Below are 25,713 nucleotides of genomic sequence, written 5' to 3'. Positions count from 1 at the left end.
ATACATAATATTTTGTTTACTTTTTATTGAAACCATCTTGTCTACTCTTTCCTTTTTAGTATACATATTCCATTGATGTTGATGCATGCAGTAATTTAATTATACCAATTTACTTCCATTGTTTTTTATTGATTAATTGTTGTTGTTTATTTGCGACTTTACAACTGTGTAATATTAATTATATTATATAATTATGATGGCAGACTTAGCAACCACGCAAAATCACTAATGTTGCGTTCGAGTCAGTACAAAAGGAAAAGAAAAAACCGTTGTATCACTAGAATATCCAAATATTAATAAATAAAAACTCTCAATTCAAGGCGGAATTGTGTTTTCCTCGCATGAGAATTTGCCGATGCGAATGGGATAGCAATTGCCAATTATTAGTTAAGACGGAACAAGGCTAATTCCTAAAATGTATGGACAACGAATTTCGATCCATCAGCGTTGTTCGGAACTAACTCGAATATTGAATAGCGAAGAAAATGGAAATGAGCTGAGTGATGCGCATCGCTTATTTACGACAATCCTTGGGGATATCTTTGGATATTCCGCTGGAGGTGTGGGATTAGGTACGTATAAATAAAAGGAGAATGCCTACTTTGTTTAATTATAACATGAGTTTATCATTGAATATTGAGTAATTTTGACTTGGAATGTTATCATGTTTCATTTTTGGCGGAAATGATGGAATTATGAATGGATTTACCCATTTCTAATTATCTTTTTTTTTCATTGTTTTTTAGCTGAATATTTAATTGATAAGTTTTAAATATATATTTCAAGTACATTCTCGTATTAATAACTTCAATCCGTTTAATTCAAGGTTGGAATCTTCCCGCCTTTTCTCGTAAAAATAGTGATTTCAAGGACTTTGTAACTTTACATTCCTTTTTGTCAAGTCGTGGACCTCTGCTACAAAGACTCGTTCACAAGTTGGTATCGGATCCTCAAAGTCGCCGCTTCGAATTTCCTTTGACGGATTTAGCTCCCTTTTTTAAGACATCTTCAGGTCCAGATCCGTTCATTCTACCGAGATTAGCTCCAGATCAAAGTGTTCTCTACTTAAATGCATTTGAATACTACTTTTTTCATTTTGCATACGTTCTTGTTAGACCACAAAATCATTGGCAAAATATCAATTGGATCCCTGGAGAGGCTCTCTATCCCATTTTATTGGAAGATTATATGTCTTATTTCCTTCCTTGTGATGGATCCGAAGTATGTGGTCCTTCATCACCAGCTCATCACTTTAATATTCGACTTAATAGTCCCACTACTAACTTATCACCATCCTTGCTCAAGAAGCAGCAAGCAACTCCAATCATTCAAGCGCATCCACAACAACCTCCTTTTGAATCTATACATTCTGCTTTGACAACGGAGAAATTATGGAGATCCGAAGTTCTCATCAATGTGCTTTCTTTATTTTGGTTGCACTCAGATGATTCTTCGGTATCGCAAGAACATTTCTCCTTTCAGGATTTGAATGTATCTGGAGATCGGAGTGCCTCTTCTCACTTGCCCTTTGTTCCCTCAGTAGAGCATGTGCGTGTCGTAAGAATGGTCGTGAAGCACTTACACTTCTTCGTCAACAGTGCTGGCCCTAACAATGCTACATTCATGGATAATTTCAAAGCTGAAGTTTGGCCTTGTTTAAGGAAAAAACTTTATTTATTTCTTTGCTCTTCATTAGATAATTGGCCTCTTGATGCTTCTTTTCGATTAATCTTAGAAACGTGGCTTAGCTATATCCAACCATGGAGATACACTGATAGTAACAATGGGATCGAGAATAATGCTGATATAAAGCATTTGTTTAAGTGGCATCCTTTCGTGATCGAAAATAATAAATTTTACACCACTCTTTTCAAGAGGATACTTCGACGTTTTTTCCGTTTGGATTTGAGCTGTAATAAAAATGCATACATGCTGTACCGTCTTTGTAAAGTCTTTGACCAAGCTGGATTATCTGATACTTTAAGAGATGTAGAAGCTGCATACAAAGGAAACAGTGTTGGTGGCGCTAAAAAATTCAAGTCCACGATTCCAAATGGCATTTCGCATCGTGATATGATCGTACTTGTTGGTCATACAAATAAAAATCCCTTACACGTTTACGGCACAGATCAATTGTTTGATAGTTTATTTGAACCAAATTTTGTATCTCTTGTTCAAAAACTTATGTCGGAATATGTTATACCTAGTTATGGTGATCTAAGATCATTGCTTTTGAATCTTCAAGAAGAATCTAAAAAGAAGAGGAATAATTATTGGAAAATGTTGTTCTTTCAGACTACATCCTTTACTAGTGATAATTCGTTGGTGGAAACAGATCCTGAAGAAACGCAAAAAACGATAGGATATTTAGAATCGATTGTAGATCAACTCATTTCTATCTTTGATTTGTCTACATCTTATCGTAACAAACTTAAGTCTGTTAGATATACCGCTGAAACAAAACATGAGTGTGTAACAACTAATGATGATACAGTGGATTATTCGTCTTTTCATTTGATCCCATCATCAGAGCCTATTAGTCCGGAAGTTCGATGGAAAATTATAAATGGAATAGTAAAACCAGACGTTCGTTACACTGGAAATCCAGATTTAACTTTGATACGATCAGATGAAGTCAGATTTTTAGTTCGAACTTTGTATAAAGTATCGAAATTTTTCAATACTCGTTTTTCGAAAGATTTTGGACTTTTTTTTGAACGTGACGACTTCATTGGATATTTATCCCGGGAAATACTGACACAGCCTTCATACTATTATCAGAATGAGAAAAAACTGTTGGGCATTATGACTCCTCTAGAAAAGCAGTACCTTCCAGCTCGAATTGTCCTTAGACCTCTGGGATCGTATAAAGCCTTTTTCTTTTTGGGACTATTTTATTTAATCTACAACGTCTTATTTGGATATTCAACTTTGGGTAGTACATTTACGCTGATTTCTTACTATTTCATACTCATTCTCTGTCGTGCCGTTTATAAATATGTTTTACATTCACTAAATAAATTTCATAACGAGTAGATTCACTGATGTTGCATCGGAGTATATTTATTTTTACATTGTCAAGATTACCAAAAGAATAAAGTTTTTAACACCTGATATTATTTGATTTATTAACCTATTTTACATCACTTTAAATGACCATGAAAGTTCAATTGTTGAGACAAAAGTAAATGTAAACAGGTTTTATTTTAAATATATATACATATATGTATATTGAAACCTTAGCGTTGACCTTTAGAACTACAACTGCATATGACATACATTTTTGATCTCTATCGGATATTTATAACTCTGGGGCCCAATGTGTTATCATTTATCTTTTTTTACGTAGTAAGATTACATAACAGTGCATGGTTGTAAAGATGTTTAAAATATAAATACACATACACACATTGAAATTACAAGGAGCACAAAATCTTGCGCGTAACTTGGCTCAAAGGAAAACCATGTCTTAGTTGGGAATACCCGCTGATATAAGCAGAAGGATTGAGTTGTAGAGGGGGGAGGGATTTATATTTACAAGGCTCAGTCTGATTTATACATAATAATGTGTAACTTAATTTGATAAGGTTAAGAGATAATGCTAAAATGGAATCAACACTACTTGTGGACTTGTGTAAAAGATACAACCTGATCAATCAGGGAACTTGTGAAATAATACGTAACGAATGAAATTTATTTTTCCAAATTGTGAGAGAAAAGCATGTGATGTGTGTAACTTTGTTTCTATCAAATATATATACATAATCGACATTCATGATAATAGTTATAATATTCTCTCGATAAAACACTTGAAGAGCAAAAAAAAAATAAAAAAAAATATTGACATTAGTTTTTAGTAATAATCACCGTTCAATGTATACTTCACCTATTCAGAATAGAGTCACACTATTTGTTGTTACATGAAATGAATCATTTTGTTCCATGATACAATAATGTATTTGAGTTGAGGACATGACTGGAAATACTAATAATTATGGGAGTAAGCGATATTCTAGAAATCGATTCCGATTTCTTACAACGAAAAGAAATGCAGGAAGATATGGGAATAGGATAATAAATGTTGGAGATGCTCCTCCACCTCTTCTGGAAGAGGAAGTTGACGACTCTGTTCAAACAGTGTTTGTGGACAATAGCATCAAATCTTCCAAATACACCATACTGACATTTTTACCATGGTAAGAGAGATAAACACTTAATTTTTAATATTCTGTTTAACTAAACTGATTGAGGAAATTTCATATCCCACACTAATATTTTTTTTAATGGAATTGAGCATTTATTTGACTACTTTAACTTTTTAGATAAACATAAAATAAATAGTTATATCCTCAAACATAATTCTTACATCCATTCAGGATTTTTTTTTTTAGCCGTAAAGTGGTTGAGTTTTAAAAATATGCAACGCCTCTTTGGAAATTACTTGCTAATCATTATGAAATAAGGGTTTTCCTATATGTTATAAGGGGTTGAGTCATTGTTAGGCTGTTATTCATTATTTGCCTTAATAGATAGATAAGGTTAATTACATAAAAATAAAACAAATAAGATTAGCCAATAGAATTTTCTACAAGATCTAAAGTGCGTTGAATATTGGGAAAATATTTTTATTCTTCTTAAAAAAATAAAAAAAAATGGAATAAAATTAATGTGGTTTAAAAGAACACATCCTTAGTTAGGAATTAATGCTCAAAATATTAGGTTTTAATAATATGGAAATATTGAGATCATAATATATCATAATCATTATTTTTCAACAAAATGAGGTTAATGGCAATTTATACAGGATTGTTCAGGTAAATCTGGACCATCTTTAACTACATCCTGAACAATAAAAAAAGCATTTAACTCAAATATTTCAATTTTAAATTAAGAGTTTAAACATTAGCTTTAAGTTAGTGCGTAACTTTTAATTCATAACAAGTATTTCGTTACGATGAAGGAGACCGTAGGAATACCATCATCTAATTTCCTTGCACAAAACACATCCCAGCTAACATAAAGAATATCCTCTGGTATACAAAGAGCACAGTCTACGACGTCTACTACCACTGGAAGGAGGAGGGCATATAAGAGAAAAGCCCACAAGTCTCGGAGTGATAAAAACACACTCCCAGATTCCTCGTAGGCCTGTAACAGTCCATGAAGGCATCTCCTGGGACTCCAATTAACGTTCTTGCCAAAAAATACAAAGTAAGCCGAGGAACAGTCTCAAAACAGTATAAACATAAACACTGACCTGAAGATGAAGTCATACCGCCTCTAAACACATATCCTTACAGACTAAATGAAGGCCACCCAGGCTTCCCAATGAAGAAAAATGCTGGAAGATTTGTAGTCCCATGGTAACCGAATCATCTTTTATTCGGACGAGAAACAATGTACTGTCGCCAGATCCCACAACAGATGGTTGGCCACAGAGAGAGCTAATGTCCCTCACGTCTTTAAAAACAAGTTTCCAGCCAGCATTATGACCCTTGGTGTCATTAGGAACAACGGCAGTGTCATTCTCCCCTCTTTTTCTTTGACCCAAAGGATAGGGTGTGCCCCAACAGGTACTGTACTCTGAACTCCTGTTTGGCCAAGTGATGCTTTGGATGCAAGCAGAATCCAATGATGTCCAGTTATTCTTTCAACAATATTCGGCCCTTCTCACAAGTCCTGTAAGACCCAAAACTTGTTGAAAGAAGAGAAGGTGCTATTTTTGGACTCCCAGACCTGGCCTTCTAACTCCCCCGATACGAATACCATGGATTTCTTATTTAATGATGAGTCAGAGAAGAATGTCTCTGTCAATTCATACAACAGCATCACCTCCTTGAAGGCCTTCATCATCACTGGGATACTGGGATAAAATCTCCACCGCGGACTTGGCCAAGGCCTGTAAATACTTTAGGGCTCGAATCAAACGAATGATTGGCTAAAATCACGGACACATTGAATGATTTTTTTTCTTTTGTATAATTATAACTTGTTAATAAAATTTCAAAAATTTCTTGCTACCCTCATTGATGAGGATGCAGTTAAAGGTGCTCCGGATTTATATGAACGACCCTGTATTTTTTATCCTACTAGTCATGGAATAATAAGAGTAAATTAAATACACTGCCCTATAATATATAAAAACTAAATTCATCTCTTTCTACATCCGTTTTTATGTTTGATTAATGTGATTGCCCACAAGTTGTATATACCTTGTACATATACGAGTATAGACATAAGATAGTATGTCCTTGGGTGAACCAATACCTGATTTTTACTTAACCCGATTACCTTTCAAAAAATAATAGGATCCTTTTCAAAAAAAAAAAAAAAAAAAAAAAAAAAAAAAAAAAAAAAATGTATTAATAAGTAAATAATTTTTTTTACATCATATAAAGAGACTAAAAAGGAGGTTTTTAGTCTCTTTAGGTATACCTATATATAATCAACACTTGTTCTATGTGATATTACATAACTTGATCAGGAAACAATTACGTAGTCAAATGTATGATATGGGTTAAAAAGAGTAGTTGAGTCCCACAACAATACAAACAGGTTATTAGACCAATGGACAAAGATATCATTTTATAGTTTGGAATTATGTACATTTGAGAGGTTCTTATATTGAGTTTCTTTAAAAATATTGGAGAGGGGACACAAAGTTGGAAAATGTTATTTTCTCTACAAAAAGAAGGGATATATATATAGTTAGAGCCATATTAATCTATGTTTAGAGAAGTGATTCCCAACTGGGGCTCATTGGAGTCCCTCTGCTTAGCTAAATATTATATAAATCATAAACATTGGTTGAATATATTTTATTTGTCACAGGATATTAAAATATGCTATAGATTTCCCGTAGCGATGAAAAAGTTCAGAATCACTGGTTAAAAGTGTGTGAGTTTTTGAAAAATATTATTTTTACCAAAAATCCAATAAGTCAACAAAGAGTAATTTATAATAAAAAACTATTTTAGATGAATAAAATATTAAATATAGTATCCCCCTGAAATTAGGATTTCTTATATAAAAAGAAACTTTTTTGAAAAGGGTTTTTAAAGTTAAAAAGTGCATATTTCATTGAATCAGCATTTTTGAACGATTTCCCTCCAACATTTCCGAATAAATAATTTTATGAACCATGTACTAATGTACATATTAATATGTACTAATATGTATAAATTAATGTATTAATTATTAATGACTTGAGCTAACAACCACAGAATTAAACAATTCAATATTTTCTAGCGTAATGAATAATTATGAATGTCTGCTCATTGCTATATAACTCGACTATTATTATTATGTAACTAAAAATAGCAAAATATTTCTTGAAAATCAGATGTAACAAGTTTTAATTGATGATTTAATTTAAATTGTTCATCCATAAATTAAGAAACAAAGTATTTTCTTTTATAAAAGTAAACGAACCATCTCGAAAAAATTATGAATTAAGTAGAACAGATCAATCATTTATGTACAATTTGTAATTAATCAGGTAGTTGCTAATTAGAAATCTCTTTGTACTTACAGCAATTTATTTTTTCAATTCAGAAGATTTGCAAATTTCTACTTTCTCATCGTGGCTCTCATTCAGCTCATAATTGACAGTCCAGTTTCACCCTTGACATCCATTTCGCCCTTGGTGTTTGTTGTTCTTGTCACCATGATGAAGCAAGGCTATGAGGATTACAAACGTCACAAGTAAAAATATTAATTTTTCCCTTAAAATCCCTCAAAATAGGATTCTAAAGTTGTTAATCTTTTTAATAGAAACGATTCTATCATCAATAATAGACCCGTCACCCGATTGAAGCATGGTATTGTTCAGCGTATTCCATCCTCTAAGGTACATATATTATTATCATTATGATATCTTTGTCATCATTATTTAATTTATACTTATATATATATATAAATTATTTAGATAGAAGTCGGTGATGTACTACAAATCCATGAAGGAGATGATTTTCCAGCGGATTTGATATTGCTCTCCTCATCGGATCCTCGTGGAAGAGCCTATATAATGACTGCTAATTTAGACGGGGAAACAAATCTTAAAACTGTGTTATCACCAAAACCCACACAAAATTTAAAGAAGGCTGAAGATTTATCAGACTTTTCATGTCGTATTGAATGTGAGAATCCAAACTCGGATCTTCAAAAATTTGTTGGTAGAATATTAGTTCCTGGGAATACAAAAGAGCCACTAAGTCAAGAAAATCTTCTACTAAGGGGAACATCCTTAAAACATACAGCATACGTTTTTGGCTGTGTCGTCTACACAGGTCAAGATACAAAAATGTCGAAAAACTCGAAAATGACTCCAATTAAATTTTCTACCGTTGAACTGTCTCTGAATCGATATTTATTATTTTTTGTGGTTCTGCTACTAGCTGAGGTATTTCTAGCATCTATTTTAAGATTCACTCAAGGATTAGATTTAGAACTAGTAGGACCTGTTCCTTGGTATTTGGGGCCATCTGTGGTTGTTAATATTTATCAAGTTATACAAGATTCACTTTCCTTCTTAGTTTTGTTCAACTATGTGGTGCCTATATCCTTATATGTCACCCTAGAATTCCAGAAATTTGTTGGCAGTTTCTTCTTGTTATGGGATGAGAAACTTATAGATCCCGATACAGGAAATCCACCGATCTGCAATTCTTCTGATTTAAATGAAGAATTGGGGCAAGTGGAATATCTTTTTTCAGATAAAACAGGAACACTCACAGAAAATGTGATGCTCTTCAAGGAATGTTCTATTGATGGATTGAGGTTTGCGGATTCTGCAACTAGTCTCCTCTCGTTGAATGAAACAAAATCATCGGAAAAGTCAATAAATCATTTTTTACAAAGCCTGGCCCTTTGCCATACTGTTGAAGTATCAATTAATGACTCTGATCTTCACTATGAAGCTTCAAGTCCTGATGAAAAAGCTTTAGTAGATATCTGTCGAAAATATGGCACAACGTTTATGGGTACTTTTGATACTGGAGATGAACAATCTGAAGAAGAAATTTTACAGTTAGTTATAAAGGATCGTCCTAAAGAACAATTGTTTAAGAGAATGAGAATCCTAGAATTTGACTCGGATCGAAAGTGTATGTCTGTGATTGTTCAAGATGAAGAGGGGAATATTCGATTAATTTGCAAGGGAGCAGAATCATCAGTTTTGCCAAATTGTATCTCAGGAGAAATTGAAATAACAAAGGAGCATGTAGATATATATGGTACTGTGGGCCTCAGAACATTGGTTGTTTGTGAAAAGCAATTGACGGAGTCTGAACTAGATCAATATTTGGTGAAACTAAAGGAGGCGTCAATTTCATTAGTGAATAGATCGGAAAAGTTAAAAGATGTTTATCGAGAAATTGAAAAAGATTTACATGTGTTGGGAGCTGTTGCTATTGAGGATAAATTACAAGATGGAGTGAAAGAGACACTTATTCGACTTGGTCAAGCTGGAATTAAAATTTGGATTCTTACTGGAGACAAAAGAGAGACTGCTCTGAATATTTCACAATCATGTGGACACTATGACCCATCCACAATGCATTTACTTGACTTATGTAAAGAAGGAAGTCAAGTATCCGATGCAATTACAGACTACCTTTATAAAACTAGAGTTGGAGACGATCGTAATTGTTTGGTGATTGATGGGAAAGCTGTTAGATCCTTATTTGCATTTAAGGATACAATTGAACCTTTTCTTAATCTTGCTTTGCGATGTAGATCCGTCATTTGCTGCCGAATGTCTCCTCTTCAAAAAGCAGAAATCGTCAAATTAATCAAAAACTCTCCAGAATCTCCCATTACTGCATCAATTGGTGATGGAGGTAACGACGTTTCTATGATTCAAGAAGCTCATGTTGGATTTGGCATAATGGGCAAAGAAGGACGTGCAGCCGTACGATCATCAGACTTTGCCTTTGGTAAATTTAGACATCTTCAAAGAGTACTTTTAGTTCATGGTCATTGGTATTACGTACGAGTGGCTATTCTAGTTCACTACTTCTTCTATAAAAATGTGGTTGGATTTACACCTCAATTAATTTATGCATTCTTCAACAACTTTTCAGCACAAACTCTTTATAATGGAGTCAACTTAACATTGTATAATATTGTATTCACGAGCTTACCGATATTTGTTTATGGTCTTATAGAACAAAACATATCAGCAGATGATCTTTTACAACGTCCGGATTTGTACAAAAAAATCGCAAATAACGCCTTATTAGATTTTAAAAACTTTATAATATGGTTCTCGGCTGGTGTTTGGCACGCAATTGTGATCTTCTTTGGATTTTATCTCCTTTGTGAAGATGTAGATTTGTCTCGAGTAAGTTTTGGCCTTGGAATATACCAAACTTCCCTTATTGTAGTGAGCGTCCGTCTATTAGTTCAATCACGGTACTGGAATATGTATCTCATTGGAAGCGTATTTGTATCCTTGGCAGGGTTTGTCATATTTACATTTATATTTCATTCACTTCGCATCCCATCCTCCTTTTACGGAATCGTTACGGATTATTGGCTTCCTGTTGATAGATTAACGTATTGGGAGATATACATATTAATGTCAAGGTATCAAATCTGGTTTGGATGGTTGCTCCTTGTCGTGGTTTGTATTTCACTAGACTTATTTGTTTTGACATCCAAAAAAAGTGCAAAGGATTTTGAAACTGTATTTAAGATGTTGAAGTCAAAATTCGGAAAAAAGAGCTTTGACCTCAATAGTCAACGTTGGGAGGACACAACTGCTTTTACAAACATGGCCTTTGTGATTAGTCGTGAGGATATAAAACATTAGTGCATTATAATTATATTCATACATCAGTATTCATTTTTTTTTATAATTATTTTTATACAAACAACACACGTCTTTACGTAATTTTTAAACATTTTCATCCTATATTTCGTTTTACAATCAAAATATATACATTATTTATTAAGAGCTTAAAATGTACGAAAATGCTTTTCTGAAAAAAAAGGCTGATGTTCATTGTTCATAATATTAAAAAAATATATATATTTTTTTATATAAATTCATCGTGTAAATCAATTTTTAGTTATTAATAAATTAAACATTTATTGTGCTTTATACAATTTTTTCCCAATAAATTATAACATTTTATTTTGTTCAAATCAAATTTCATATTGAAATATTTTATTCACAATCTTCAATAGCATCAGGAAGCGAATCTCCTGTTTCGGGAAGTAGAAGTGCCAAGCCAGCAGATGTCAAAGTTGTTACAGAAAATATTGCCTTCGGAATATTTTCATTTACTTTAGATAAGGGGCCCATCGTAGTTGCTAATATACCTCCGATTCTTGCAACAAAGGAAGAGGCGCCAAGTGCTCCATTTCTATAAAAAGTGTATAATATTAAAGTTTTACATGGAGTAAAATAACTTATTTAAAATTTAAAAAAAATGTAAATTTTGATAATAATGAATTAATATGGAAATGTATTATATATTTTTTATTGATTAAAGCATTATAAATGTTTCTACTTTCCACATATAGACTCATAATTACAAGTTATGCTTCATAAACAAGGGAAATAGTTCTCTTCATACAATCAATTTGATGATTTATATTTGGATGGAAGTAATATGTGTAGCGTATATGAGTTTTTAACAAGTGTTAAAATGATGTCAATTATGTTTTCGTTTCATTTTTATCTCCACAATAATTATGAGTCACTCTACGTACTGAACAAAAGTAGAGTGAATAATTTCAACAAATAGTATGTAATAGGTCAAGGTAAATAAAGTATTTGTCACCTGTAATTCGTTGGGAATATTTCTGTAGTATAAATCCAAATTATAGAAAAAGTCATCGATATAAAAAATGTTCCAAACATGGAGAGAATGACAACTGGGTAATTATTTTCATAATCTCCAAGGCTAAAACCAAACGTCAGGAGAAAGCTTAATGCAACCATGAACATTGATAGTGTGTATACTTTCTTATAGCTAAATTGGTGTAGAATAAATATTGACAGTATCCTTGCAACGATATCTAAAGCTCTATTAAGAAAAAATATTATAACATATTCGGTATAGGTAAGTTCTTCTATTTAAAATGGAAATACGCTCTGGAAAACATACATTAAGATTATATTAAGCAAAGCTTGTATGATTTTTAATTTATGAAATATTACTTTAATAGATAAATTTTACTTTTGTGTTTTTTTTTCTTCATGTAAAAAATGTTATTTGTTATCAAAGAAATACTTATAAAAGGTCTAGTAATCAGCTAGTTGATTCGTGATTTGAATTTTGCTTTGCTGATAATATTACAAGTAATTTAGATTAAATTTACTTATCTAAACTACATATTTTAGTATATATAAGTTGAATTTATAGAAACTATTATTACGCTGCAATTGAAAAATTGGTGAAGAGATTTCCAGTAAGTGACTTCCAATTAAGATTAAGGCCATAAAGAACAAGACTATTAGTAAACCAATTTATGAATAATATGAAGCTTCTATTTCTTAGAGTTTTTGACTTAAAAACTTTATAATATGGATGGTAGCTTGTATCCTTTCTACGAGATGATTCGATTTGATTTTGTATATTCTGTTCGAATAATTCCATGTTCCCCTTATTAATCTTAACAACTTTTCTAAGAATTTCTTCTGCTTTTTTTTTATTACTCTCTTTACTTGATGCTAAAAGCCACCGAGGACTCTCTGGTACCCAGTACATAATAATTGGTGTTACAAAATGTACTCCACTCAAAATTTGAATCATTAACCTCCATTCACGAATATTCCAGGCTAAAGCCACAGAAAGAAGCCTGTAATATATATATTTTATAAATCTATGATAAAAAGTTATAATTATTTTACCTTCCAAATGGCCAAATGAGGGCCATCATCATCCCAACAATCATTTTCCATTTACCACTAACACATTCCAGATTCCAAACAATTGCTGAAGTATAAATACCAATTGCAGAAATAGCCATACTCAATAATACGAATAAAAAAAATATGTATGAATTTACAATGGTCAGTACGAGTCCTGAAGCGAAAAACAAATGAGACATGATCAAAATCGATGTTTTCCTTCCGAATTTATCAGCTATCAATCCTGCTGAAAATGTTCCAATAGCAAATCCAATAAAAAGGGTCATTTTGGTCATTACTGATGAATTACAAACGTGACTTATTGCTCAAAATAAATCAAATTTTCTTACGTACATATGAGATAATCGCTTCCACAAATCATGTCAAATTTCATAGGAACAGTTTCGGTCCAAAACGAAGTGTCATACTCGTATTTGGTGCATTCTTTTGAACAATTTTTGCTATAGGAAGAACTTGAGTTGTCCATACAACGGAAATCGGGAATTTGCATAGAGAACACGGCACCAACAAATATTTGTGCTATCCCAGGCAATGATATTAACAAATTTGCAATAATTCTTTGAATCTGCCATTTTCCTATGTTTCCTATAATGATTCCAATAGAGTCTTCACTTTTAGAAGACATCTTGTGAATTATTTAAAATGTACAGACTGAAAACTAAAGAATTAAGACATTAATATTCCTAGATGTATTTTTTAACTTTTTTGCTTTTGTGTCAATTTATCAGAGCTTGTTTGATTCAGGCATGCCAAAAAATGTACGCAATATACTTACCTCTGTTATTTAATTATTGAATACATTTAGAGAGTATATACTGTAGGATCTGAGAAATAAGGGACTTGTCTATTTGGAGTTCAAATTCAACCTGAATAAATTTTGTTCTCCAATAAAACATAAAAACTATATATGCACATACATCTTATTGGAAAGGACATAAACAATAGATGTTATGCCCCCAAGAAATATAAATGGACTATGCTTTTGATAAAGAAGTACGATTATTACTTTAGGATTATTCCATTTGAAATGTGATGTTGTTTTTAGACGATTTCCAATCTATAAATTTTATGCATGCGTCTAACTATAGTACTTACAATTGAATATAGCATTTAATCGTATGTTACTTATTTCAAATATCATATAATAATGTCGTACTTTCGTCCAACATATATTCTGTAGGAATTTGTTCCACAAATTGTATTTGAGTGCTACTCATCAAAAGTAACAGCCGTTCCTGAAGCAAGGAACAGTTGCAACATTAAAAAATCGAGTTTAAATTAAAAACTAATAAAAATAGCCAAAACTTCTTTCTATTAAACTTTTGAATATTCAATATGGTAACCTTGAAAATATGAAGAAGGGCTTGGAGGAGATCAGCTTAGCTCTCATGACATTTCATTAAATCAGCTACAATCAGCTTTGATGAGGGACAGAAGGAAATAAACAAGGACATTGGCCAGAATTACTCCTATGTCAATCCTCAATTCTACTTTCAGTCCAACTAGGACTTACAGTTATAACTCTGTAACAAATCCTCAAGGTTATTCTCTAAGTAATAAACATGTTTGCGGATCATAAACATATATTAAATAATAGAAAGGAATAAACACGATTTGAAATGGTCTCTTTTGTACTAAGTGTTAAAATGAGTGAGTTTTGAATTTGAACTGATCTTAAAAGATTCAACAATTACAATGATATGAGTTGCAGCTGAGACAATGAAAACGGACTACGTTGTTACAAACATATGGATCCTTTAAAAAAATACTTTTACCATCAGCTTATATCCAATATCTCGAAAAGTTGATACGATAATCTGCATTATATTATACAATTGTAATTTAAAATGTGTAGGAATAGCTTTTATGCTGTTCTTGAAAATGCAACTATCCCCAGTCTTTCATTCGTATGCACCTCCAATTACGTGCATACTACTTGTTAGACAAGTGCTTAACCAAGGAGCACTATTTCCATGCAGAGTGCACTTCTTTTCAGAAAACAAATACACAAGTTGACATGAACAATCATTTCTAGTATATCTACGTAGTGTTTGATTGTATAAAAGATTATACGTAGATATACTAAAGATGATTGTTTATATCAACCTATATATTTTTTGAATATACAATGTATGCGCCTATGAAATGAGTCTTTCCGATATTGGTCCTTAGATGTCGCCCGTTAGACATTATACACCAGTCCAACAATCTAAATGCTTATTTCTGCATGTGTCAACAATATTTAAATCATTGTTTGTATAGTTTCATTCAACAACGCACTTTTTTCGCTCGTAAAAATGTCCAATTTTGTGTCTACAAACTAGGATGTGCAGACATAATTGATTTTCTGTTACCGATTGAAGAAAAACACATCAAATGCTTGTGGAAGCTTACGGGGAACATGCTCTAAGTAGAGCACAGTGCTTCAGGTTGTTTGAAAATTATTATAGGGGTGATTTTGACATGAGAAATGAAATTGAAAATGACATTATCACTTGTTTGCATCGATGGGCCACGCATTCAATGATTAACTCTTCGATTATCACACTGAAGCCAAAAAATTGGATCAATGGCTGGTTTGCAGCCAAAGACGAACAATTTTTTTTTGGAAAGGCATCCATAAATTGCCTGAAAGATGGGAAAGATTATGCGGCTAGTGAAGGTGCATACTTTGAAAATTATATTTGTAACCATTTTTTGACAATAAACGTTCAAATGTAGTGCACTCTCCACGTATAGAGTGTCCCCTAAAGCATTAAACCAAGTAGTACATCGAAGGCTAACGTCATTATTAGCCAAGAAGAATATCTTGGTCAAAATTTACTTTTTTTTGTGTGGAGAATTTTGTTGGAGAATCATATCCTGTTCTCTCGTGAATGAGTCAAGTACTCTACTGTTTCCACTTTTATTTACTTTATTATTCATATACTCTTTGCTTGAACAATTATGGGAAAGGAATTATGATTCAAAATGATTGTCACATACAGAATGGTCGGCAGGTTTCCAGTTTGAAAATATTTAAGATTTGATATCCATTTTTTTCTTCTTGCGACTTCTTTTTGATTTTTGGGAATGGGAAATTTAAAAAAGCGAACGTTTCCTTGAAGCTTTTGGAAATTTGACTCGATTCTATTTTTGCATCCTGGGGCATTACAATGACTCATTATTTTGGAGTAATTTGTTTCAAATTTGCTTTATAATAATATGTAAATATAAAATATTTAAGACAAGAAAAAATTATATACTTATTATAACTTATTCAAAATTATTAATACTACGCACAATAAATAAATAAATGACGTCATAGAAAAGCAACATCTTGCCAAAATATTATGACAAATATTGAGCATACTATCTCCTTAGGCTAACGGTGCTCGATGCGCTACTTGGTTCAATGCTTTAGTGCCCCTTAGCTTAACGTGTTGCTCAACTATTTTAAATGTAAAATGTTCTCCTCTTAATTCAAATATAAATAATGTTTCGCTCCGGCATTCTGTTCGCGCTCTTTCATAAATCCCATCTCTAACTATAACTTAATCCTCACTTACATAAAAAGTTACTCAGTATTATGTTAATGATCTTTGTTTTTCGACTCATTTTCCTTTTTTCATCAGCATTCTGAACGTTGATTGTTTGCATTTGAATTAGCTCTTGAATATTTTGTAGGTCAACTATTAATTTTTTCGCGGCCATACATTATTATTTTTTAAATTATCCTTATAATAATTTTTGGCCATTTTTAATTCCTTTTTGGAAAAATTGTTGAGAAATGAAATGAAGATATCTATGTGGATACTTTTGTCACTTAGCTATAAACTAAGTGAAAAGCTCTCCAGGCAGAGGAATCGCCTTCTTTTATTTAATGTAAATAATATTTACATTAAATAAGGAAGAAAATTTATTTTATCAATTGTAATTTTTAGAAATTGGCAGGGTGGGTGACTTGGATTTTTTTTTTTTTTTTTTGGGGGGGGGATGTTGGACCTTTTGTCAATTTTGACAAATTAAAAAAGATCGTAAATTGAGGGGTCAATGTCCTGCCAGTCCCTCTATTATTATTTGTTTTTAATTTTAGAAAAAAAATGTGTTACACTCAAAATTTTCTTGAACAATTTCAACAAACAAAGAATTTCTAAGAAGTAAAAATATGTAAAAAAGTTTTACTCCGAACTTGTACTTATATTACCTCGATTTGGGGATATAACTATATATATTATGACCTTTGACCTTAAATTGTCCAATTGGATTCCTTTTGTGGCTCAAAATGTAATTGGTGTGCGATTATTTCGATCATTATTTACTTGCGGAAGTACCAGGCATTGCCTAGAGGTATTAGTCGTCAAAAAACTGACAAGCTGTACTAGAGTAATATAGATTTGCTGCATTGAATAGAAGATGGCTTTCCAACAATTCTGAGTTTTACTCTCAATTTTTAATGATCACACTCACACGTACAGGGTCGTTCATGTTAATTTCATTCAATGTGTCCGTCATCATTCGCTCGATACGAGGCCTAAAGGAGATGAAGGGCTTACCACATCCCCGGGGGAGACTTTGTCCCAGTAATTAGTAATTGAGACCTTCAAGGAGTAGATGATGCTGTTGTGTGAATTGACAGATACATTCTTCTCTAACTCCCTATAAAATAAGTAATCCATGGAATTCATATCAGGGGAGTTAGAGGGCCATGTCTGGGAGTCCAAAAATAGCATATTCTCTTCTTTCATCAAGTTTTGGGTCTTACGGGCCTTGTGAGAGGGAGCCCAGTCTTGTTGAACCAGGAACACGACACTACTGGCCTCAGCCTTCATCCCAGGTATTACATGGTCAGGTAGGAGTTCAGAGCACCTGTAGGAAACCAACCTCTCTTTTGGCTCAAAGAAGATGGGGGAGGGGGAGGTAGGAATGCCATTGCTGATGTTCCCATGATGCTGCTACCAAAAGTATTGCACCTGTTCAAGGTCATATTTTATACAATTCTAGAAAGAATAATGATAGGATAACAGCTTGAGAAAAAAGAAGAAGATTGCTGGGTAAAAAATGCTTTAGATTTATAGCTCTAAATCATGGAACACTGAAATGAATATGGAACGGTAGCTTTTTTTGGGGCGTTAGCATATTTTGACCAGAATGGATAATATTTATAAAGTAAATTTAGTACATTAAAATTTAACCCCTCATATCTCACCCATTATAAATATTAGTTCAATTGTTTTGATAGAAAGTTAACCATTGATAATAACATGGAATATGGAATTAAATCAAGTTTTATAACGAAACACATATATTATGTACGATATACCTACACTTTAACACTAGAGATAAAATGAAGCTAATTCATAATTCAATCAAACTGTTGGAAATTTGTTTGTGCGTCACACTCAGGTTTCTTCTCCAGTCGCTTCAAAAATGAGTTTTTATATTATAAATAAATTAAAATAATTCATTTACAATAAATCGGGATTTTCTTAGAATTTTTCCAAAAGTAGAAAAAAGTAAATATATCCCGGGATAATTTTGTATTCTGTAATTACTCTAAATTATTGTGGTTATGATATTCATATTTTGGTAGTTGTTCCACTACCAAAATTAGTATCGATTTTTTAATAATTTATAATAATAGAGTATCGGTGTAGCGAACAACGCTACTCTAAATATCTACTCCCATGTGTCTTTGGCTCATTTTTAAGCAATTTTTTAAAAGTAAAAAAATACTTTCCAAATAAAAAAAGAAGTAACAAAAAACATTTTATTTTTAATTTCATTTTTTTATACATATTAAACAATAATAATTTTCAATTAATTAATTTAATTTTTGGATTTTTGACCCTATAAAATAGGCTAGCGTAAAATTTTAAGTTTTGACCTACTGTGGTATTGAAAACAATACAAATTTGGGCCAAAGGAGGGCTTCAATATTATCGTACAAATGGCTCTTGATATTAAAAAGATTACAGTTGCTACATGCTCTTATTCAATTAATTAGAGCTTTTGCAACTAAAATTCAAAAAGGTGTTATGGCCCCCCCCCCCTCTGTCTTTTCAATATGTGTCTCTACATGACGTATAGAAAAAATCAAATGCATATATATTGTACAATGTACATAAACCTACGTACAGGATCTATTATATAAATCCGGACGATTTTAAACCTGATCAAAAACTTCATATTGAGTAACTAACAAGAAAATTCTACACGAAAGTGTCAGAACATTTGTAAAAGAATAGATGTATTTGTGAATTATTTTAAAGGCGAAGAAAAATTAAGGACTTGTCTGGAAACGTGTATGATACCTAGAATCCCTTGAAAGGATTTTGGAAAACTTTGTTGCTGATCCAAAAAAATCCATCAAGTCAAATCCTGGAATCCTAACATAACTGTAGGCGGCGAAAGGACAATGAAAGCCATCTAACTATGCCGAGGCTCCAAGACACACAGTAAGGCTCTTACCACAAGATTAGTTATAGTAATTACCTTGTTGACTCTAAGGGGCTGATCAATTTGAACTATATACCCATGGCACAACAAGCAAATCTTAACTAACAAATTGGGGTCTTAGCCAAAATATTAAAAGGTATTAAGGTCTGCGGTCTACTCAAAGGGGAGCAATAAGTAAGTCTTGAAAGACCTTTACATTACTAATTTGATAAACATCTACATCAAAGTCAAGAAGATCACTTTTCCTTCTCCCCCATTCTTGCCTGAGCCCGCTGTTTTGGAACATGCCATTTTCATACTCTCTGTTTTAAGTTATAGTGGAAATAGCCTTTCATTAGCTGAATTTGAAAACTTTCGTTATGTCCGAGGAACGTATTATATTTCAAATTTTCCGGATTTAGATACTCGCCAACGAAGTGTAAAAGAGTACATTATTGGTAGTTTGTGAATAATGGGGAAAATTGGGAAAAGGTAGCAGATAATAACTGATGATTTCCTCCTTAAGAACAAGGATCATTTTTTAATAATAAATTATCAACCATTTTTTTTTAGTGAGATCAAGAATTTTAAAGAAACTAAAACCTAGGAATCCAAAAAATGAATCGCTTAGCTTTTTTTTCAAATTATATTTCCCCTTTCACTCTCAACTAATATTAATTGTTTTAACTTTCATGACTTCTTGAAAATTTCTAATTGTTATTGTCAAAAACTAAAATCGTATATAATCGTAGGAACTGAATTAGTGTATGGAGGCAAGTTGCTCCTTCATTTTTATTTTTTTTTGAAATCTTTTTAAAAAAGTTCACCCTCTCCCCCTATGAAAAAATGGCTTTTTGTAGCTTGTTTTGTATAAAATCTTAGACAATGTCATACCGGCTATCAATAAAATCAGACTGATTTGAGTTCTAAGACAATTATCCCATTAGGATAATCTAAATCCACTGCATCAATATTTTAATTAACATGTAAAATGTGTTATCATACATATATTAGGATTGATGTCTTTTCGAGAATGTTAAATTGTAGAGTTAACTATTCTTTGATTTTAGATGTGTATTAAAAATATCAAATAAAATCATCAAAAAATTATAAAAAAAAAATAAATAATAATAATTGCTTCACACCAGCTTAAATTAAAATTTATGAGGGGAAAAATTCTGAAATGTGATTGCTCAAAATTATTGGGAATAGTTATAGTGCTATAGGGATGAGAATAACTGAATAGTCGTTGGTGGCGGTATTAAATCTTTCTTGTGATTATATTTGTTAGGTATTCAAGAGTCAACTTGAAGAGGAAAATCGACCAGCCAATCGTGTATCTCATGTTTCCTCTGAGTTTCAAAAATATGAATGGAATTGGACAACACGCTTTGTAGTTCTCTTGAAATCAATATGCGGGGGTTAACGTCTCGGTCTTTCCTATAGAAGGAAATATATACAGGGTCCTTCTTGTAAGTCCAGACTATCATTAACTGTATCTTGACAAATTGGGGAAGCAAGTAGAGGTTTGAAATTTTAGTTACAAGTTCTAATAATACAAAAGAAAACAAAAAAATCATTCAATGTGTCCAATGATATTCGTCAATCATTCGCTTGATACGAGGCCTAAATGATTTGCAGGCCTTTACCACGTCCGTGGGGGTGGGATACTTTATCCCAGTAATTGATGATGGATACCTTCAAGGAGCAGATGCTGTTGTGTGAATTGGAAAATACCTTCCTTTTTAACTCCCTCTAAAAGATGTAATCCATGGAATTCATATCGGGGGAGTCATAGGGCTAGGTCGGGTAGTAACAAAATGGCACCTTCTCCTCTTTCAAAAAGTTTTTGGTCTTGTGGCCCTTGTGAGAAGGGCCGAATATTATTAAAAGAAGAACTGGGCACCATTGGCTTCACTTTCATCCAAGGCATCACCTGGTCAGACAGGAGTTCAGGGTACATTTCGGCACCCATCCCTCCTTTGGCTTAAAAAAAAATGAGAAGCATACCACTGCTGTTGCTCCTAATGACACCAAAGGTCATGATGCTGGCTCGAAGCTTGGTTTAAAGACGTGAGGGACATTAGTTCTCACTTTGGCCAACCATTTGTCTTTCTGAATGTTGTTGGATATATCGAAATGCCATTGTTTCTCATCCGAATGAAATATAATTTGGTTACCATGGGGGTTCAAATATTCCAGCAATTTTCTTCAAAATGAAGACCGATTGTCCCTTATTTTTTCTGTAAGGATATGTCTATTGTAGAGGTGGTATGCCTTCATCTTCAAGTTAGTGTTTATGACCCTGGATACTGTTGCATGCTTATTTGTCGCTTTATGGGGAGTACGTTAATCAGAGTCCAAGATGATTACTTCAAGCAACATTTCAGGCCTACGAGGAATATGGGAATAAGTTTATTTTCACTCTGGGAATTTTGGGCTTTTCTCTTATATACCTCCTCATTCTTCCAGCGACTGTAGACATCGTAGACTGTGTTCTTTGGACACCTTAGTGTATTATTGATGTACACTGGGATGTGTCCCGCGGCAGCTAATTCGATGATGGTATTCCTCAGGGGGTTCTTCATCGTAAATACTTGTTTTGAATAAAAAGTTGTGCAATTAAGTCAAAGCTAACGCTCAGCCTCTCACTTTAAAATTGAAATAACGCAGTTAAATGCTTTACTTATTGTTCAAAATGAAGTTAAAAATGATCTGAATTTACCTGAACGACCCTGTACATAATGTATACATTGTTTACACGACGGTCAGACTCGACGATTTCCATTATGTTATCCATACTTTAGACAATTGGCCTTTCAGAGTATGATGCCTCTTTGACATCAAAATTTGATCATATGTCGTACTTTTTTCAAAAGTTTATTCGAAGCTATAGTGTACACTATAAATCATTTTTATATCCGTTTAATTCTGTATGGTTATCATTTAACTCAATATAAAAAAACATATTATAAATTAGTCAGCTCACAATTGAAAACAAATTGTTGTGTTTCTTATTTTTGAATAGGCAATTATTATAATCGTTATACCATGCCTTCAAATAGAATGACTTAAAGTGATGTTGTGTGCCTTAGTCATAAGTGCTGTATCTAATTGACCAGAGGGAGAACATTTGCAATAAATGGAAAACTTATTTGAGATTAAAGAATATCTAATTCCTGAGCTTGCAGATTTATTCTTTAGTGATTTTGAAGTTGAAGAATTCAATGAAATAAGTAATTTAATGTTCTTTCTTTACATGCATTATTGATATAATATATCTGTTGATGTAAAAAACTTTATCATCCCATTACCACAAGCCTCTTTTGAGGCCAGTTTTGTACTATCATTATTTTTTTTTGCAAATACTTGAAAAGGTGATAATCGCTTGGCGCGATCCAGGTCTGGACTATATTGAGGGTGTGATCGAATCTCCCATCTAAGCTCTCAGTATTTCTGACACGTCATTAAAGATGCATGTGCCCTGTTGTTGTCCTGGTAGAATATAACACCCTTTCTATTGGCCAATTCCGGCCGCTTTTGATCAATTTTCTGCTTTCAGTTGTTGATAATATAAGTCCAATTGGAGTGTTTTCCCCGATAGGAGCAACTCATGGTGGATGATTCTTTTCCAATACCACCAAAACACAAAGCATAACCTTCTTTGCCATTAATCTGGGCTTGGCGATTGTTTTTGCCGCTTCACCGTATTTTGACCATGATCTTTTTCGGCTGTTGTTCTCGTATGGGACCCATTTTTCATTGCCAGTCACTCAACGCTTCAAAAATGGATTCACAAGCATTAATTCGATCCAAAAGGTCATTTTGTGTCAATTTCTGTGCTAGCCATACATCGAGCTTCTTCTTAGATCAGCCTTATGCAAATGGTTCCAAACAGTTTTCTGGCCAATTTTCTGTTCTGGGCAATGTGATAAGGGCTCCTCACATGCCGTTCCAACTCGATAATTTTCGTTATTTTATTGATATTTTTGATGATTGGCCTACTAGAGCATGTCTCATCTTCGACGGCCTTATCACCAGAACATAATTGTTGGAACCACCGCTTTGTCGTTGCATTCGATACTGTATTGAGTCTATAAGCAGTACACATTTTTTAACCGCCTGCTTCACCTTTTCACCATGGTCGTAGTGATACTGTAGAATACATCAAATTTTCACTTTTTCCCCTTCCATTGTAGAACGTACTAACACACACAACTGCCTTCAACAAGCACAAAACTGTAAATTAATATTTTTTTAATTGTACGCTTAACCTTTCAGCAGACTCGAAACTTTTTATTTGATACAATGTATTAATCCTGAAATATATCTTACTAAAGACATCTACCCAAAAACGCTCAGAACTTTTCATTTTACATCATATTATTTCATTTTTTAGGAGAGGGCATTAAAGTATTAAGTAATTACGTGGAAATGTGCTCATGAAAACGTAGAGTAACCCTCAGGATTTCTTCGTGAGTTATTTTCTATAATAATGATGCAAATCTATATTATTAAATTAAAGTTTGTAAGTCCCCGATCCCTAATAATAACTCTTGCCAATGCCGCTAGTACATTTGAAATATTTTAATAACATGTTCTTTCTCAATGATCTACATATTTTGTTGATACTTCTTATTGAGTTTGTAGTAGTACTGTTTGGGATATTCTTACCTATAGTAGCGCTAGATACTGATCCTTTTAAAGCACTACTACACTCAATTGATATCAGAACCGATTCTTGTAGCCCAAGTTTATAAAATTTCCCCATTTCTAGTCATAAGTGTATGCCCTTCTTGCACTCGTGTCAGGATATATCTAAGAATCGACATCCGAGTAATTCATGCACATTTTCTTGCTACATACGAAGTCAGATTAGTGTTTATTGCCTTCTTTTTATGGCTGCTTGAAGCGAATCTAATAAAATATCATGGCTAGACATACTCGTTAGTGTTAATGAAAAAAAAGATGTAATTGTTCAGTACTGTCAGTACTATAAGTTACTCAAAAAAGAAAAAAAAAAGAGTGATGTCATCAAGGACCAAACTTTATAAGTTTTTGAGACTGATTTGCAGGACTCAACTGGACGGGACTGCATTCTTCAGTCCTACATAAGGACTAAAACAACACTGTCTGGATATATTTTTATAGAAAAAAAATTATACGCACAGGGATTTTGACAGTTTTAACATTCCATTTCATTTCTCCTCCCTAACATTCCTCAAATTGTCAGGGTCACAAGGTCATTCGTACGTTTTTTTTATATATTTAAAATAACAAGAGGAAATATTTTTACAATTTTGTTGTTGATGCATCCAAGACCGATGATGTCTTTTTATTAGGGTATGTTTATGATTTTTTTAACTATAAATAAATATTACTTATGTTAACTAAAATAAATATCATGCGTCTTTCAAACTTCTATTAAAAAATAAAAAAAACTTACCTTGAAAGACAAATATTTGTTCACTCAAAATGATTTTTGTACGATGCACATACTCTTTTAACTTTGTTAACAGAATGTTGTCTTATATGTAATTCCTTTTGAGCGATTATTTTCAAATAAAATAAATGTACCTACACACACACACGGAGTTCTACAAATTCCGTGGTATACAATATTTGTATATTTTTTTTCAGGCATGCGTAAGTATATAACCTATACATACAACTATACAATTATATTTTCTACGGGTAGTAAGAACGTAATTTATGAATATGCATCTATGATATACATAAAGTTACCACTACATATTGCAATGGCACATTTGCAATGTTGTCTAAGTAGAAGGGAAGCATCTTCCCAAAAAGGATACTGAGTAGAAATATGTATGATAGTTTAAAAGACATCAGTTGAAATACAAAAAATAACTTCCTTATGTGGAGTGTTACTATTCAAGGTTCTCCTTTCCCCTTTTTTTCCCTGTCGAGTGTTATATAATAAGAAGTTATTATATAAAATTAGAAAAATATATGTACATTAATCAATCATTTCCTAGACATTTTGAAATATTTGAGCCAAAGGGATATGATGTACTTTTGACCAAAAGATTGCTCTGTTCCTTACGACCATTGTTTGAACGTTTATAATTGGAGTGTTTAGATAAAGGCATTAAAAATATATCAAAAGTATTTAACTTCTCATATTCCATAGTCTAGTTTGGCGCTCGTTTTGGGCAGATTACTCACCATGTAGAAGTCATTTTCTTTCAAAAAGTTCAACTCAGTATGCACAGTCATTTCATTGACGCTACTTTAGGAGTCATATCGAACTTAATAATGTTGTTAATTATTGAGAAAACTTACTTCATGGATGGGGTAAATAATTGCAGCAAAATATTTATCGATATAATTGAAAAAATATTATATTTAACTCATAATATATTATTTGATTCCTGATTCTCTTATAAACA

At 32.5% G+C, this 25,713-nt stretch overlaps 3 protein-coding genes across 6 annotated transcripts; 2 read left to right on the top strand and 1 right to left on the bottom strand.

Annotated features, from left to right (window-relative positions):
* Positions 1–57: 57 nt before the first annotated feature.
* Positions 58–3,114, top strand: LOC121120190 (sphingomyelin phosphodiesterase 4). The gene is made up of 2 exons (XM_040715034.2): positions 58–572; positions 827–3,114. Exons 1-2 carry the CDS (start codon positions 416–418, stop codon positions 3,034–3,036), a joined length of 2,367 nt encoding a protein of 788 aa, XP_040570968.1. The 5' UTR covers positions 58–415; the 3' UTR covers positions 3,037–3,114.
* Positions 3,115–3,471: 357 nt separating this feature from the next.
* LOC121120188 (phospholipid-transporting ATPase IF) lies at positions 3,472–11,153 on the top strand. Its single transcript, XM_040715030.2, has 4 exons — positions 3,472–4,196; positions 7,534–7,704; positions 7,774–7,849; positions 7,928–11,153. Exons 1-4 carry the CDS (start codon positions 3,973–3,975, stop codon positions 10,811–10,813), a joined length of 3,357 nt encoding a protein of 1,118 aa, XP_040570964.1. The 5' UTR covers positions 3,472–3,972; the 3' UTR covers positions 10,814–11,153.
* Positions 10,895–24,865, bottom strand: LOC121120189 (organic cation transporter protein). 4 transcript variants are annotated; one of them, XM_071889424.1, is made up of 6 exons: positions 24,720–24,865; positions 13,217–13,583; positions 12,863–13,160; positions 12,388–12,810; positions 11,790–12,035; positions 10,895–11,369 (listed from the first exon to the last, which is right to left on the bottom strand). In XM_071889424.1, the coding sequence occupies exons 2-6, from the start codon at positions 13,506–13,508 to the stop codon at positions 11,171–11,173; spliced, it is 1,458 nt and encodes a 485-aa protein (XP_071745525.1). In that variant the 5' UTR covers positions 13,509–13,583; positions 24,720–24,865; the 3' UTR covers positions 10,895–11,170. The 4 variants fall into 4 exon arrangements, with proteins under 4 accessions (XP_071745525.1, XP_040570965.1, XP_040570966.1 ...); XM_040715031.2 differs by having other exon boundaries at positions 13,217–13,541; positions 24,747–24,767; XM_040715032.2 differs by having other exon boundaries at positions 13,217–13,534; positions 24,747–24,766.
* Between the last annotated feature and the right edge of the window lie 848 nt (positions 24,866–25,713).

This window comes from Lepeophtheirus salmonis, chromosome 6, assembly GCF_016086655.4.
Source record: "Lepeophtheirus salmonis chromosome 6, UVic_Lsal_1.4, whole genome shotgun sequence".
NCBI lineage: Eukaryota > Metazoa > Arthropoda > Copepoda > Siphonostomatoida > Caligidae > Lepeophtheirus > Lepeophtheirus salmonis.
The sequence above is the reverse complement of the archived record's forward strand: the minus strand, read 5'-3'. Positions and strand labels throughout refer to the sequence as shown.

Excerpts from the sequence above, each read along its gene's own strand:
- LOC121120188 (XM_040715030.2), top strand. The coding sequence starts at position 3,973 with ATGACTGGAAATACTAATAATTATGGGAGTAAGCGATATTCTAGAAAT. Across the intron at positions 7,705-7,773 it reads GAGGATTACAAACGTCACAA|AAACGATTCTATCATCAATA; the intron begins GTAAAAATATTA and ends TCTTTTTAATAG. Across the intron at positions 7,850-7,927 it reads AGCGTATTCCATCCTCTAAG|ATAGAAGTCGGTGATGTACT; the intron begins GTACATATATTA and ends TAAATTATTTAG.
- LOC121120190 (XM_040715034.2), top strand. The coding sequence starts at position 416 with ATGTATGGACAACGAATTTCGATCCATCAGCGTTGTTCGGAACTAACT. Across the intron at positions 573-826 it reads CGCTGGAGGTGTGGGATTAG|GTTGGAATCTTCCCGCCTTT; the intron begins GTACGTATAAAT and ends GTTTAATTCAAG.
- LOC121120189 (XM_071889424.1), bottom strand. The coding sequence starts at position 13,508 with ATGTCTTCTAAAAGTGAAGACTCTATTGGAATCATTATAGGAAACATA. Across the intron at positions 12,811-12,862 it reads CTCATTTGGCCATTTGGAAG|GCTTCTTTCTGTGGCTTTAG; the intron begins GTAAAATAATTA and ends TATATATTACAG. Across the intron at positions 12,036-12,387 it reads ACCAATTTTTCAATTGCAGC|AGCTTTAGATATCGTTGCAA; the intron begins GTAATAATAGTT and ends TTTTCTTAATAG.